A 15,956-nucleotide genomic window follows, 5' to 3' on the forward strand; every position below is an offset into this window, starting at 1 on the left:
CACAGGGGAGGGGGCACTTGCGGCATCTGCCATCAGCTCTGAGCACCCGGTGCAAAGAGCGAGACCCCTGGAGCCGTGGGGTTGGCAGGGAGCTGCAGGCCTGGGGAAGCATCAGCCCTGTACCATGGTGGAAAATGAGCTTTGGAAGGGACCTCCCGAGATCACCCAGTGCAGCCCCTTGCTCCAAGCAGGACCAGCCCCAACAAATCTGAACTCTCTCAACCCTGCCGCAGGGAGCCGCAGCCAACGTGCAATATTTGCATTCTCCGGGTTGGAGAAGGCCAGGCACCCTGCTGCGGTTTGCAGCCTGGAGGCCTGGCTCTGCCCTCCCCATGCGTGTGTGTCTGCCCCCCTCACTGAAGTTCCCCAGGACTGTGTGCAGGATTGGGTCCCTTGCTAGGCTGGGTGGGCTGGGGAAGTGGGGCTCGGTCTCTTGAGTGGCAGTCGCATTCGGCTTCTGGGTGTGGGTCGGTTTGAGTATCAGTAAAAGTAGGGACAGGCTGAAGGGCATGAAGGTGGGATCAGGTAGGGGCTGGCTGAGCGCCAGATTTACTTGCCCTGCCTTCGCTGGAATGTAGCACAGGGTTTTGCATCCCAGGCAGCTGTGGAATAAAGAGTTGTCCAGAAGTGCTCCTGCCCCTCGCAGCCACAGAGCGCCCTGGCACACCTGCTCTTTGGCACAGCAACCCCAAAGCGTGCTCAAAAAGCAGTAGGGGAGACCCCGTTGCCCTAGCACGCTCCTTGTGCACCTGGGCACGCACTTCCGCTCTTGATCAGATTAAAAAGAGAAACGTGCCTCGTCTTCAGCGTCCACCTGGAATTGGGCCTGGGTGGGTGGGAGGGAGCAGCAGCTGTACTGGATACATTTCCGCATGTGTCCTGTAAAGGAGCACATTTCCAGTGCGCCTGGAGCGCCATTAAAAATGTATTAATAGCCAAGTGTAATTAAATACAAGAAGCTGCATGAAAAGAGTCGGGAAAGGGCAGATGCTAATAGGCAGGAAACTCGGAGCTGAGGCTGTAAACTTTTTTGGGCTGGGGCTGCCTCTCGTCATGTGTTGGCACAGCACCTAGCATGGGCGACCTCTCTTCTCAGGGAGGACTTGTACCTTCCCCAGCTGTATTGATATCAATGAGGCTCCATCGGCCCCTCTCCTCCAGTGTGTCCCTGCCGTGGTAAGGGGCTCTGGTTCCCCGCAGGCCTTCTTTCCTTGGAGCTAAGACTGGTGCTTTGGATGGGCTGGGGCCAGAGGATCACTTGGAGTGACTTGCTAGGGCATGAACAGGCCCATGCTGTCAGGGTACAGCTACTTACTGCATGTGCAACACTGCAGATGTCTGCCAAACCTTCTGGCCCCCAACTCTGAGGCCACCTAAGAGCAGTTCACCTCCCAGAGTGAGAAAGAGAAGTCTGTAGGTTGCTGTATAGACTCGGCCACGAAAGCATGTGGATGCAGGAGCGTCTCGTGGCATCTGTCTCTTAGCGAGCGAGTGAATATCCTGCTGCCAGAGAAGCGTGCGCTGCTCCATCGCGTGATGAGGAGAGCAAGAGCGATGAATCCAGAGGGAAGCCCAGTCGAGACCGCAGTGGGCCGGGGAGCCGGGCTGAGCTCCGCGCTTTCCGGACAGATTGACTCTGGCAGCCGGAGGCCTCTGCTTGCAGAGCTGTACATCTGGCAGCGGCGACAGGAGCCTCGTGGGGTGAAGAATGGATGTGAGAGCCCGTGTGTGGGCAGGGATTGCTTGGGATGTGGGTGAGAGCAGCGGGATGTGGTGTGCGGTCGTGCTGCATGTGCGCTGATGGGGGGCGCAGGCAGCTGTAGGGCCAGTTGGGTGCTGAATGCGCAGGTGGGTTGAGACAGGAGCAGATGGCAGGTGGGAGCCGGGGGATCTGTGCCTGTGCGTGCACATCCTGCAGTCCCTGTGCTAAGGGGAGCCCGGCATCATTTCAAAAGCTTGGCAGCACATGGCATGCCAGCCAGTACCAGGACTGCTCTCTGGGCCTGCAGGGAAGGGTTTGCCTCAGTGCAGCACAGCCCTCCTCCATTCGGCCAGGTCCGTGGTGGCTCGCAATGCTACTGCTCAGAGCCATGCCTGCGTCCAAAACCTCTGGTCCTGCGTCTTTGACTTTATTCTTTCTCTCCTCCTGGCTGCAGTAAATCCCTCTTTTTTACTTGCCCATCCATCTTATGGCAGAAATACCAGCCCCTGTCATCTCAGTGAGGCATGTTGGACCTTTCAGGCAGGGATGGTGAGAAGGCTGTAAGCCTACTGAGCACAGCTAGCTCTGCAGCTGATAACTCTCATCTTCTGGGAATGTCTCGGGACATCCCTTGGACAGCTGCCTGTTCCTGGAAATTGAAGAAGACGCTGTCTGTGCAACCAGAGGGCTCCCGCTGATGTGCGTCACCAGGGAGTGACGCCTAAGCTGCTGGGAGCCAGGACGTGGTATGCAAAGAGGGTAAAGGTCATGAATACTGTTCACACCTGGGGGAGAGCTCCGACTGGACCTGGCGAGGGGAGCCTGAGATGGGGGTCAGCTTACAAGCCAGCATGGCTGGGCGAGTGGGGACTGCTCAGCATGGACACCTGCCAGGGATGGGTTAGCCATTGTGCATCCTGCACCTGTGCAGGGGGTTGGACGAGATGATCCCTGAGGTCTCTTCCACCTCCGTCACCCCACAGCCTCCTCCAGTCTTGCGGGGGGAATAAATCAGCCTCGCTCTGTTGGCTCGAAGCTGCGGGTCCACTGACCGTGATGAAGCTGCCGAGGATTTGGCTTGTCAGACCTGCAGGGGTAGGAGGTTGCAAGACCAGCGCCATCCAGCTGTACCTTATGTTGTTCCCGCTGCAAGCCCTGCTCCCCACAGGAACACATCATGCAGCTGGCATGTCACTGCTCTCTGCACCCTAGCTGGACCAGTACTCAGGTAGCACCAGATAGCTGCGTTTAGGCAGAGAGCTGCCTTCTGAGCGGCATACGAGTCTGAACCTCCGTCTCTTAGAGGAGGGCTTTCTCTGGGGGGCACCTTGCCCAGCTGGTGCCTGCAACCTGAGTTGTGAGCTGTGGTCCTCCCTCTTTGCGTGAGGATGCAAATCTCCCAATTTTGATGCTAGTAAAATGGTTTCCCTGGGAAGCTGCCTTATCCCAACAGGAATGACAAGTCTCCTCATTCCCGCACAACAGGCCTGGTCTCTCTTCTGCAGCACCTGTACTCTGTCTGCTGAGCCCACAAAGTTACTCCTGCTTGTTGCTGATGTTGTAAGGAACACAGATTTCATAGACATTAGGGCTGGAAGGAACCTCTGAAGATCAACGGATGCAGCCCCCTGCCCAAGGGGCAGGAAGTCAGCTGGGATCAGATCTGCATGAGTCATGGAAGTGCACTGCAGCCCTGGTGTTCAGAGAACAGGGCTGGGCGCGGGGACCAGGCTGGCAGAGGGCTGCTATCAGAAGCTTCGAAATGAGGACAGCTGGTCATTTTGGGGTTATTAATATGACAGCATGTAGTGAACAGCAAGCAATGCTTATGAAGCACTCAGTGCTCCAGAGTTACCGAGCATTTAGTTGGGATAAGTGCCTGCTCCAGGGAGCTGCGTAGCCTTTTTCCAGGCACTAACATGAGCCTGCTGTGTTTCCTTTTGATGCCTGCCCGTCTCAGGGAAGTGCTTGTCAGCCCACAATTTCCTGGAGTTGACCCCTTGAAATACCCCTCCCTGCATTTGCTCCAGTGCACATAGGAGGGTTCATGGCAGAGGGAGCTGGGGCAAGCAGAGGCCTGGCCTGGGACAGCGTGTTCCTGCAGCAGGGGAGGGGGCAGGCAGGGGGTACTCCATGTGCTTGGGCACACGGCCAAGCTCGAGAGCAGAGAGAACAACACCCTGTCTCCATCTGCGGGGAGCCATCAGTGCCGTGACAGAGGCGTCCCAGCAGAGACGTCTCCGCTGCCTGGTGCCGCCCAGCCCCACGGGGTGGGTTTGTTTATTTCATTTGCTCCTTGCGGTATTTTTATGCCAGATCCTTTGTGCTGCGTGAGGGATTCATCCTTGGGTTCGGCCCCTGGGAGCCCCCGACCCACAACCTCAGCCCAGTCCCCTCCCCACCCCAGCTTGGCCAGGGTCCCTCACCGGCACCTCGGATGAGCTGAGAATTTGGTCCCCGTGATCCTTGGTGAGCCTGGATTGAGTCCAGGCTTGGAACTGACCCTGGGGTCAGACCGAGTCCTGCTAGAGTCATGCCGCTCTTGTTTTAAGCTTGGGTTGTGTAGTCATTGCACAACACATTTATGCTGAGACCTCCCTACCTCATGTTGCCTGTGACTGGAGCATCGTCCCACCTCCCCTCTGTCATTTGCTGCTCTAGCTAAACCCTGAGTACGTCTGGCCAGGCAGCCCAGCGCCAACAGCCTCTCAAACCGTTCCTCCTGCTCCTGTCCTATGCACTGGCCCCAGTCCCTTGCCCTGTTCTGGATCACTGGGATCCCTGCCATCCCGTCCGTTGGACCCTCCGGTCAGACGCATCCCCCAGGAAGGCATCGGAAACCACATTGATAACAGCCGTGCACTGAGCTAAGCCCTCAGGAAATGTGTGCTGTTCCCTGCACAGCAGCTGCTGAAGTGTGCCCCTTCCGTACCACCAGCAGCCTCCTTGTTGCTGCAGTGCATCTTTTGGGGGAGGATGAAACTTGTGGAGTCTTTCACAGCAGCGCTGAGTGGGTACCAAAGCCTGCCAGCTGAGACCAGCAGCACCGGCTCCCAGCCTGGGGCGGGGACTTGTCTGACCTGCCCCACCTTTGCCAGGGCTTCTCTGGGCACTGCCCGGATAGCAAACTGGGGTTTACTAGGGGAAGGAGGGTCTGATCACCCTGCACTCTCCATCCTCAGCCACCACTTCAGCCCGGCAGGAGGGGCAAGGAGAGGAAGGACAGCTCAGAGGATAGGGGCTTTGGAGAGTTAATTCCATGCAGTGTTTCACTACAGGTTTCCTCTCTGGCCTTGGGCGTATTTGTTGCGTCTTTCTTCATTTCTCCGAAATTGAGACATGAATGTTTCTTGGCTTGTAGGGGTGCTGGGCATAGGTGTGATGGCCATGGGGACAAGGGGTAAGGTCCACAGACTCTTGGCCACCCTCTTCTCTCCCCACGTGGCCGTGAAGGTACCTACTAACGGCTTCCTCTGCTCACCCCCTCCAGCTCTTCACTGATGGCATCACCAATAAGCTCATGGCCTGCTACGTGGATGAGGCGATGGCGGACGCGGTCCTGGTGCGTGTCTATGGCAGGAAGACGGAGCTCTTTGTGGACCGGGAGAGCGAGCTGAGGAACTTCCAGGTGCTGCAAGCCCACGGCTGCGCCCCCAGCCTCTACTGCTCCTTCCAGAACGGCCTGTGCTACGAGTTCATGCAGGGGATAGCGCTGGGCCCCGAGCACGTGCAGGACCCCCAGATGTTCAGGTGGGGGCAGTGGGGCCATGTTGCCTTTCTCTATGGCTGCCATGGGAAGGGAGAAGAGCCGGGGTCCAATCCCCGTACCACTGAGGATGACTCTCTTGGGCTTGAGAGCTGGCCCAAGAAGGGTGGTGGGGAGCGGCTGGGAGGGGAAGCAGAGAAAGGGCAGGTCTTGGTTGCTGAGATCTTTGGGGTTCAAGGTTTGGCCTGATTATAAACCACAGGCTCCACAGAGCAGGGGAGAGCTCCCCTCCCTGCCCGCTTTGAGAGCGATAGAGCTGATGGGCAGGGAGTTGCCCTTTGGCTGCTTCATTCAGGTGCCTAGAGGAATCCTATTCCTGCTATGGCGCTCCCTGGCTGAGAAGGTGGGGGCTGTGAGGACTCCTCCCCAGAGGGAATATAGGCCTGAATGGGAGGAAAGGAAGGAATCTGCCTGATCAAAGACACTCAGCCTCTCTCTAAGTGAATATCTTTGTGAGGTTGTTTCCAAGAGCCCGCCAAGCTGTTTTCCAGGAGGGAAACATGGCCTTGGCCCTGACCCAAGGGGAGGCAGCATCATTGCTCTGAGCCCCTGGGACGAGCCAAGAGACACGATTTAACCCCTCTCTCCATCAGTCTGGGTTTTCTCATTACAAGATGTAGCGTAGGTACTCCAAAGGGGCTACCAAGAGTCAGGCTTAGGGTGTTGCAGAGAATGGGATTTGGAGGGAGCCAGGCCAGAGCTGGGAATAAAGTGTATACAACCCCCATGCCCTGAAAAGCCCTGTACTGGGAGCTGCTCTGTCCTCGCAGCCAGAGGAGGGCTACTGCAGCCATAGAAACTCTGGTGGGCTGCGCACCCAGGGGAACTGGGGCAGTAGAAGGGGCCTGTCCCCCTTCATCATCCTGCACTGAAAGGTGGGGCCGCAGGGGCAGAGGAGACAGGCTTACTGTTCTGCTGCAGACCAGCCTCCCCTTTGCAGAGCAGAGCTGGTGAAACCCCAGGGTTCCCCGTTGTCGATGAATGCAAACACCTTGGGAATCTGATGATTCGGTTCAAATCAGACTGAAAACAAAACATTTTTATGCTTCCCAGAACACAAGAGCCTTGCTGATTTGTTTTCAGCTTTTTTTGTGTGTGACTATTTCTCTTCTTCTCAGATTCTCCAGTGATGCTAATGGCAGCGGTGCCAACAGTTGTGACATTTGGCATGTTTCTTAAAACCCCAGGTTCTTGCATCCAGAAACTGAATGAGAATCCCAGCCTTATTTATCTGCATATTTAATTATTGTAAAAAGCCAAGTTTCTAGTCCTTCTCCTTGACCAGAAGAATTTGAAAGTCTCAAGTTTGGAGCTAAAAGACAAAGAAAAGGAGCCCCAAATTGATTGGTTTAAAAAAGAAAAAAAATGCAGTAGGGTTTGTTTTTACATAACCTCATGACACTGGCAAGATTGGCCTGGGCACCGTCAGAGAGTTTGGCCCATTAAGTCTGATTTCTTCCCCCCAGACAAAACCTTGGAACATCCTGAAAGTGTGAGACTTATGCGGAGAGCAGACTTAGCTGCCATCAGTATGAGACGGGCCTTGGTTTTGGGCCTTGATTTTTTGGTGCCTTACTTGGGACACCTTGGAACAGGTTTTCAGATGGTGCCAAGCACCCTGGCACATGGTGGAACCAGTGAAGTCTCTAAGCTTAGCCCCTGTTTTACAAGTTCATGTGTTTTATGCGTGTGATCTGTTGCAGGCTGATTGCCCAGGAGATGGCCAAAATGCATGCCATCCATGCCAACGGGAGCCTCCCCAAGCCCAGCCTGTGGCACAAGCTGCACAAGTTCCTTTCCATCATGAAAACGGAGCTCTTCACAAAGGTATCCAACCCCAGGTAAAGGCAGAGGGAGCCTAGCAGGATCGCCCCACCTGGGCCATCCCAGGGCAGCTTTCACTTGTCCTTGTAGGGGCTCCACTACAAGCCCAGGCAGTGTGTTGGAAGGGTGACACCAGCCAGAGCCTGGAAAGAAATGGAACCAAGACACAGGCCCCAGGCAAAGCCCAAGATTGACCCTAAGATCTAAGGTTGAGGCTCAAGCCTTGTACAGGTGGGTGAATCTAGAACATGGCACAGCCTGGGTCTGGATTCACTCTTTTGGATGTTGCCAGTCACCTTAAATAATGAAGGTGAATAACCTAGATAGCCAGCAAATTATTAACTGTGTTACCTTAAAACTTAGCTGAACTCAGGAGCCTTTGTTAATACATGCTGCACATCCAGCAGGCTCTGCCTAGACAGCATGTATTGAATGATTGCTTGGATTTAATGATTAACCATCTCTGGCTTTGATACAGTCAGGTCTTTTTGGGATTATTAATGGGACACGTGCTTCTTTGGGTTGTTGTTAAATCCTGTTGGGCTTGTGGCTTGGGGGCCTGGGGCTTGGCTGTAGCAGTAGATGAAGTGAGAAGGCTGGCACTTTGTTGTTATAGACCTTTCAAAGACTGTAACCAAGACCTTGTGTCAGTGCGGTTGACTGTATTAATTGCAGGGAGACATGGTAGCGAGCAGAGCATTAGGCTCCCGGCCCTGTGGTCAGGGCATGCTGCTCTCTGGGGCCACCAAGAGCTCTGAATAGCCCCTGAAGTACACGAGTCTTCAAGGCCCACCTTGGGAGCCCTACAGCTCTGACCCCTGGCTCTCACTGTGTTTTTACTCTTATGATTTGACCATGCTTGAATAAAATAAAGGAGGCTTGCTGTGCATGGGAAAGACATCGCTTGCTCTTCCTCCCCCAGCCTCCATCAGGATGTGCCCAGCCTGGAGGTGCTGGAACAAGAGGTTGCCTGGGTGCAGGAGTATCTGTCCCAGCTGGGGTCCCCCGTTGTGCTCTGCCACAATGACCTGCTGTGTAAGAACATCATCTACAACGAAACCGAAGGTGAGTTCTGGGCATTGCGCACAAAGGGGGCTGTGAACACCTCGGGGAGTGTGCCCTTACTCCATAATGCTGTTCCAAACACAAACAGGCTGATGGACCGTAGGCTTCATTTTGGCCTCTGCTTTAACGGCTCCTTCCTTTGGGTTCCGCAGGGCACGTGCGGTTCATAGACTACGAGTACACAAGTTACAACTACCAGGCTTTTGACATTGGAAACCACTTCAATGAGTTTGCAGGTGAGCAGTCCCCTCAGGCCCTTTCTTACTTACAGGTAACAGAGGGTGCTTTTTAATTGCCTCATGAATATGCATGAGGGAACTGTGGGTTCAATTCCCTCCTCTCCCCAGTGAGAGCCTGAAATGCAGGTTAGCAGCAGCCTCCGTTGGGAGTGCTGGAGTGTAATTACCCAGCAACCTCGCATCGCTCTGCAATTACTGAGTGTCTAGACAGGGAGCCCTGGCGTGCTGTCTGCAGTCTCTGCAGCCTTCTGCTGCACTCCCTGCAGACCTCGCAAGCTAAGCAGGGATTGGGAAGGGGTGGGTTAGCCCTTGGATGGGAGACCTCTGGTAACTGCAGTGGACAGCTGAGTGTCTGGTAGTCATCCCTCGTGCTCTTCTAGGACTCTTTGGTTCAGCAGAGGTGGGTCGTGCTGGAGGATGGCATCAGCAGCTTTTGAGGGAGGCGTCGACCTGAGCTTCTCTGGGCTGGAGGTCATTCAGGTTGCCATGGTGGTTTCATGGGGTCACTTCATTCTGCCCTAGCTGATTTCCTAATGCAGGGTTGGGAGCACGTGGCAGCTCCAAGCTGCTTAGCAGAGCTCCTGCATGCTCTGGGGTGGCTGCCAGGTTTGATAAAAGGCCTGGTAGATGTGTCATGTCCTGGAGGACTGAAGCTTGGAGACCAGTGCAGACTGAATCCAGACTTAACCATAGCCGAGCACAGCTGGGACCTCCTGCCCTCTGAGATCAGTCCAAATGATGTCACTTTTAAAATCATAATTTCCATAGGGAGGGTTTTCCTATAGAGAGCAGGAAGAGTTAGGAATCAGCACAGATACCACAGGAGAAATCACAGTATAAAAGCGTAGTTTCTGCAGTTTGCTCTTGGGTTTCCCCAGCCCCAAGTCCCAACAAATCTGCTAGACAGGGTTGTGTTAGGAGCGTATGGGACCTGTATCCTTGCTTCCCCTGCACGAGCGCGTAGCAGTAACATCTCCCACTAGTGCTGTCCTGGACTGGGGGAGTGGGCATCTCCAGAGGGCTCATGGAAAGGTGCCCTGGGATTGCCCTTTTCATGATGCTGCTTTGCCCGTGAGACCCTATGGTGTTTTTCCATCCTCCCATCTCCTCATTCCTGGGTCCCGTTGGCAGGGGTGAAGGAGGTGGATTACCGGCTGTACCCCAGCAAAGACACCCAGCTGCAGTGGCTGAGGCACTACCTGCATGCCTACAAGCAACTGAACCAAGAGGACCAGGGAGGTGGAGCTGTGTCTGACAAGGAGCTGGAGACCCTCTATGTGCAAGTGAACAAGTTCTCCTTAGTGAGTACACCCTGCACAGGCAGGGGAGGAGGGTAGGATGGACCCCTGAAGCAAGGGTAGCCAGTCCAGGTGTGCTTCAGCACAGCCCATCCGGAATACCCTCGCTCTGTAAGCGTCCCTCTCGGGTCCTCTGTAGGAGCAAGGTGCTCAGCAGTGCAGTGTGCTGCCCCCTTCCTCAGGACTATTCTGAGCTGTCCCATCCACTTTCCTCTGCCACCCTCAGGGATCTTGATTTCCACTGCTTTCCACTATGAATTGTCATTTAGGCCCAGCTGGTAGCCCCTAGCCATCCACAGGTGTTCAAAGTCATGAGATGCTGAGGAAGGAAGAAAGATGGGGCTCTCTCCATTGGCCTTTGGGCTTTAGAGTCTGTAGGCTGCCTCCAGGTCCAGGTTTCCAGCTTTTTTTCTGCAACCCCAAGAGTATTTTTTGAATCTCAGATTCCTTTGCAATCTGCTGACTCTGGCAGGTGAGAGAAGCACTCTAGAGCAGGGCTTGACCTGCGGGAGGTGGCAGCACTAGGTAACCCTGAGCTGGGGGTGGCTTTGTGGTTTGTGACCACAGGAAAGACTGAGGTCCCTAGCCCCTGGCTGATGGCAGCTCTGAAGAGGGGCTGCAGGGGAAGGTGGACCAGGCAGTAGATGGCTTCCTCTCTCCAGATCATCTGCCTGTGGGACTGGTTCACAAGTAGCAGCGCTAGCCTGTCATCCTAGCCCCCCATGCAGTCACCCTGGGCCTGAGGTCTAGCAGAGCTGGGCCCCGGTGCTGTGGCTGGGTTATCAGGGGAGATCAGCACATTGGGGTCAGCCTCTTCAGAAGAGGCTGAGTGCTGATTGCTTGGAAATATGGCTCGGAGCTCTTACTGGACCAGAAGCTTAAAGGTGGCTCTGACCTTGCTGGACCCTACTCATGTTTGCCAAGGGCCAGACGGTCTGTACTGGCCCTGCTGAAGAGATGAGAGAAAGGGGCTTGGGCAGAAGAAAACATAACCCTGCATTGGGCTGGGGGGCGGAGGCAGGCACCGGTGCTCTGAGGCAGACGGCCAATGCAAGGGCGATGCATGCAGACGGTGAGTGGAGGGGGTATGCACAGGAGGTGGGAAGAAGCTTCAGCTACCTGTTGGGCTGAAGGTGGGACGGATCCTGCTGAGCCCTGGGGTTCAAGGCTGTCAGACTCTGCCAAGGCTACTTATGTAAGTGACTCCCACAGAGGGCAGCAACCTGCCAGAGCTGCTCCAGGGACCTTTGTACCTGGCAGCTGGGAGGGGATTTACCTTCCTCAGAAGCCAAGTCATAAACAACCTCAGATAGGTCCGCAGTGAGGACAAACCATGAGCCTGGGGAATGAGGTGCCGGCGGGGTTTCCCCTGAAACAGCTGGCTTCTACCTTGAGATGCTGCTGCTATTCCAAGCATGCAGGGGAGGAGATTCATCCTAGACATGCTATAGTACATGGGGCACCAGACAGCAAAGGACAAAAGCCAAGGCTTGTTCCAGCTGCAAAGGGTCTGGCTGGGATCTTTGGTACCAGGAAACACCTAAAGGTTATCTGGCTCTGGTGGATTTGAAGGCAGCGCCACCAGTGTGTGCTGTGGTCAGACAAAGCTGTGGGGCTCTGGGCTCTGTCTGGGGGTGCTCAGTGCTTATCCCAAATTCAGGTCCTTCATGAGGCAGGCACAGGAACAAACTGGCCAGCCTCAAGTGCATTAAGGTTGCTCACAAGCTGGACCCCCAGCTGGCTGTAGATCCGCACTGCTGTGCTGAAACCAGTGGTGCTACGCTGCTCTACACCAGGTTAGGGTCTCAGCCCTGGGTGTGGAGACAGCAGTAATGTATGGGAGACTTTACTGAGGCTGGTTTTTCTTACTGTTACAGGCCTCCCATTTGCTTTGGGCATTCTGGGCCCTGATTCAGGACAAATACTCGACCATAGACTTTAACTTCCTAAGGTGAGTGGGTTCCTGCACCAAGCCAGAGGCCTAAATGGGGAGAGGTGGATGTGGGCAGGGCAGCCCCTCGGGCAAGGCCCTAAGCCAAGATGCCCTTCTGGGGCAGGCTAGTAAGAAGCCCTTTGCTGTTTTGCTCTGAGCTGGCAGCCTTGGGCAGCGTGCATTGTTTCTGCAGCACCCGTCAAGGCATGTTGGGAGATGCTCCTCACACGGGCATCACTCCTGCCTGAGCTGAAGAGCCCTGCTCTGTTCTCTGAGGCCGCGGTGAGCTTGGCCACCCCTAGAAGGTGACAGTGCTTCATTGTCAGACACATGAACACCCCTGTGCACTGAGGATAGGGGCTGGTCAATTCATTGCCTCCTCAAAAGTTTGGCCCAGAAACTCCCGAAATAAAGGCAGCAAACTTCTCCTTAGGTGCACACAGCTAACCCCCCGGTATAAGCGAGCCAAGCTCCCAGGCTCCCTTATTATCTTTTCTGAGGAAACTGCTGCACCCCACCAAGCAGCTGCTCTCTTTAGGTACCTCCAATAGGGTAGCTGCTGTCCTGGCCGCAGTCTGTGCTCCCTGGTGCTAAGCCGGCCTGTGTGTGCATCTCGTGGCAGGTATGCAAAGCTAAGGTTTAGGCAGTACTTCAAGGCAAAGCCAGCGGTGACCGCCCTGCACGTGTCCAAGTGACATGCCTGCCTGAGGAGTCCTCCGGTCCACAAGATTGCAAGCCATTCTCTCCGGCCGTGTCCACGGACCTCAGTCTGTCACCCACCAGTGGGGGGAGCAGCCACTCTGGAGGGAGCGGAAGTGGGAAGAATGGGGGAGGCTTTCCACGGAGCTGGCAATTGAAATGGATGCCCCTGGGCATGGCAATACCATCTCTGGCCAGGGCCCAGCGGTGGCTTTGCTGGAGACGCTGCAACGTGTTCAGAAAAGGACTTGGCTTTTTGTCTCAGATTGAAACACTGGACCACAAGAGATGCAGGAAGCCCGTGGGCTCAGCCGGGCTGGACAGGGGAGTGCCTTGCGGACTGGTACCGCCTTCACAGTCAGCACTGGCCTGGCCCTGCTCTGCCCTAGGGCTGGGCCGCCTCGCGGGTGTGCTTCACTGGACTGAACTGTTGCTGCTTGGCACTACATTCTCTGTGGGGATGTGCCATCGATTTTGCCCCAGCAGGGAGGGGTGTCTGTCTCTACCTCTTCCGTCTGCCCCAGGGCCCCTCTGCCCTGCTGCCCTCTCCTTCCGATGGACAGACGCATCCTGCAGGGTCAGTGCTGGCTGCCCCAGTGGAAGACTTCTCCAACCGGGATCTTTGTGGCTGCCTCCTTCCCTGCCACCCCAGCTCCTGTGCAGCTGCACAGCAGGCCCCAGACCCAATTTCCTCCACCCCCAGCTCCCAGCCGTGGGCAGCACGGCCCTGCCTCCCTCTGCCCTGGGGCGGGCTGAGCCCAGGAGCTCTGCAGGCCCAGGCTCCTTCCCCTTTCCTCTTTCATCTCACTCTTAGGGGGTCTTTTCTCCCACGTTAAACAGGGCTGGAGGACTCACTGCTATGAGCCCTGCAGCTGCTGCACCCAAGGCCCTGGGGCTGGGAGCCTTTCCTTTCCTTTAGCCCTGAGCCTTAAAGGTGGGGTCAGAGTAGCTATAATGAGTGTGCCTCCCTACTCCCTTCTCCTTGGCAAAGAGGCTCCTCTTGTCCCATGTGCTCTCAGCATCCACCCTTGCCTCAAGGAGGGGACAAGGGATCCTTCATGCCTAGGAGGGGGCCATGCATCCAGCATCTTGCCCAGAAGTGGTCCGAGGGCCCTGGAGACCAAACCAGGGTTGCGTGTGGCTGCTCTGGGCTCTCTGCTCTGGTCTGCCCTTGGGCTGGAAGCCTGAGATCTGAACCTTCCCTGGGGTCTGGGGCAAGCGGGGCATGTTGGGAACTAGAGAGGATGGCTCTGGGTTTGAGTGTCCCCTGGCTCTACCCAGGCAGTGAGCTCATGGTGCCAGGGGCTCTGCAGGTGTGTGCCGGGGTTCTTGTCTTGTGCACGTGTTTGCCTCAGGCTCTTGCTTTGCCTCAGATTCACAGTCCAGCTGCTGCCATCTCTGGGCTTCTAGCAGGGACTGGCACATGGCTGGGGCCCAGAGCATGCTTTATACCCACCTCAGATGTGGCCGCTGAGCAGAGCTGTAAAGGAAGCAGGTGGGAAGGCAGGGGGGCCTAACCCTGCACCCCCTTGGTGGCTGCATGGTTAAAGCCTGCACCCTCTCCAAGCCTTTGGCACCTCTATGCTGGGAATAAAGGGCCAGGAGAGCCTGAAGGTGGGAACTCCCCCTCTCTCTTGGGTACGGGTCCTCAGGGGTCATGTCCAGAAATGGTTGACCTGTTCCTGGCAAGCCCCAGGGTCTGTGGGTAGCTGAGTCCCTCAGGGACTCTACCCTGTGCATGGGGAAGGAGCAGTCCTGGCACAATAGTCCCATGCATCAAGAACAGTCCTTGCCCTTCGTTTCGTGTGCAGCTCAGGCAGGTGTGGGGGCATCACAGTGCCCACTTAAGAGCTTGCCCCATGCTCCCAGGGGGTCAGCTGGGGCGCAAGGAGGTGGCTTTAACCCTTTCAGTGGCTCGTGTATGAGCTGCAGCATGTAGGGAACATGCAGGGGTTTGGAGGGGAACCGGGCTCCCCAACCTGAGCTCTGGGGAGCTCGACAGGCTAGTGGACACTGGTGCCGTTGGTAGTACCAGACAATCCTAGCGGCTGCTGCAAAGCAGAGCACGCCAATGCTGGAGCTACACAGACAGGGAGAGGGTGCATCCTGCTGAATAGGCACGCTCCCAACCTTGGGCTGCCCGCTCCCTCTGTCCCACCAGCCCCAAGCCCTTCTCTGATGCATTAGAGGGTGGCAGGTGCCCTCTAAAGGGGCACCAACAGGACCAGAGCTTTGGTCCTGAGGCCTCAACCTGCAGAAGCCTGTACTGCTCAGTGTATTGATGTTGTCTCCAAGAGAACGGTAATAAAAAGCTGCTGTCTGGATCCTGCTGAATGGTGGGTCTTTGCCTGATACGGGGGTGGGGTAGCACAGCTGGAAGAAGGTTTCTGCCTTGCAGCCAGGTAAGCACCGAGTTAGCTGCTTGTTCAGAGAACTCAGTGCTGTCTGGTCCTGTCTCTTATGGCCCAGGTCATGGCTCCCTTGTCATTACAATGGCTCTGATTTGTTACAGGGGTTTTGCATGAACAATTCCCCTCTAGGGAGATACTATTTTGCAGGGGTGTCATTAAGCTGGGAGGTACTCTTGGTTTTGAACCACTGTTTGCTACACAAGCGGCTATGGCAGGGCAGCTCTCAGTTCATCAGATGCCTTGAATAGTCCCTCACAGTTTACAACCAGTTGGTGGCTGCATTCACCCGGCAGTACATAGCCTCCAGTGCTGAGGGCTAGTTTAACTCTGCTCTCAGGCAAAAGGCTTTGATGCTGAGGGGCATTTCTCATGGTGAAACCTCTGAGTCCTACTAAGGCAGGAGAGAGGAGGGGCCAAAGGGAAAGGGGCATTTGTCCAGTGGCTACAACACTCAGAGCCCTCTGCCCAGTAGCAGGCAGGCAGTTGTCCAGGAAATAAGTGGAACAACTTGCTCACAAGTGCGGTGGCTTCTCTCTTTCCTGGAGCCTTCCCCTTGAGGCCAGCTACCCTACGAAAGTTGCTTTACCATGGGTATGAGATAAGGATGCTTTTTGGCCTGTGCTGGACAGGAGATCCCTTTTGGCCTTTTTTATCACCTGTGGGTCTTTGCACTGTGTCTGCTGCCTGCATCTCTTAGTGTTTGGCAGGGGCCTGGTGCATTCCCCTGTGGTGCCACGAGCAGGCAGGGGCCTATCATGTTTGTAGGCAGTACCAGGGACCCTCTGCAGGGAGTGTGGAGGTGTGAGGAACTTTCCCCTTTGATGCAGTGGCCCCCTTTGATACAGAGAAGAAAAGAAAGCGACAGCCCTCCTATGCCTGGGGTTTGCATCTGCCTGGATACTCCAAAACTGGGGGTCAGCTCAGGCTGCTGGAACCTGAACCCAGATGATTGGTCACTGCAACACTTATAAGCAGAGATGAACAGGAGCAGGGCAGGGCTTTGGCTACAGTAAGGTCGG

The 15,956-nt window shown here is 55.7% G+C and overlaps 1 protein-coding gene across 3 annotated transcripts; it reads left to right on the top strand.

The window, feature by feature from the left end:
- Nucleotides 1-1,691: 1,691 nt before the first annotated feature.
- Nucleotides 1,692-14,850, top strand: ETNK2 (ethanolamine kinase 2). Of its 3 annotated transcripts, XM_019546604.1 has the most exons (8): nt 1,693-1,714; nt 5,193-5,452; nt 7,172-7,309; nt 8,215-8,357; nt 8,510-8,593; nt 9,728-9,897; nt 11,772-11,845; nt 12,450-12,773. In XM_019546604.1, the coding sequence occupies exons 1-8, from the start codon at nt 1,709-1,711 to the stop codon at nt 12,520-12,522; spliced, it is 948 nt and encodes a 315-aa protein (XP_019402149.1). In that variant the 5' UTR covers nt 1,693-1,708; the 3' UTR covers nt 12,523-12,773. The 3 variants fall into 3 exon arrangements, with proteins under 3 accessions (XP_019402148.1, XP_019402149.1, XP_019402150.1); XM_019546603.1 differs by lacking the exons at nt 11,772-11,845; nt 12,450-12,773 and adding an exon at nt 13,576-14,850 and having other exon boundaries at nt 1,692-1,714; nt 9,728-9,738; XM_019546605.1 differs by lacking the exons at nt 1,693-1,714; nt 11,772-11,845; nt 12,450-12,773 and adding an exon at nt 13,576-14,850 and having other exon boundaries at nt 5,242-5,330; nt 9,728-9,738.
- The last annotated feature ends 1,106 nt before the right edge of the window (nt 14,851-15,956 follow it).

The sequence above is a fragment of the Crocodylus porosus genome, unplaced genomic scaffold (genome assembly GCF_001723895.1).
Source record: "Crocodylus porosus isolate Cpor-Errol unplaced genomic scaffold, CroPor_comp1, whole genome shotgun sequence".
NCBI lineage: Eukaryota > Metazoa > Chordata > Crocodylia > Crocodylidae > Crocodylus > Crocodylus porosus.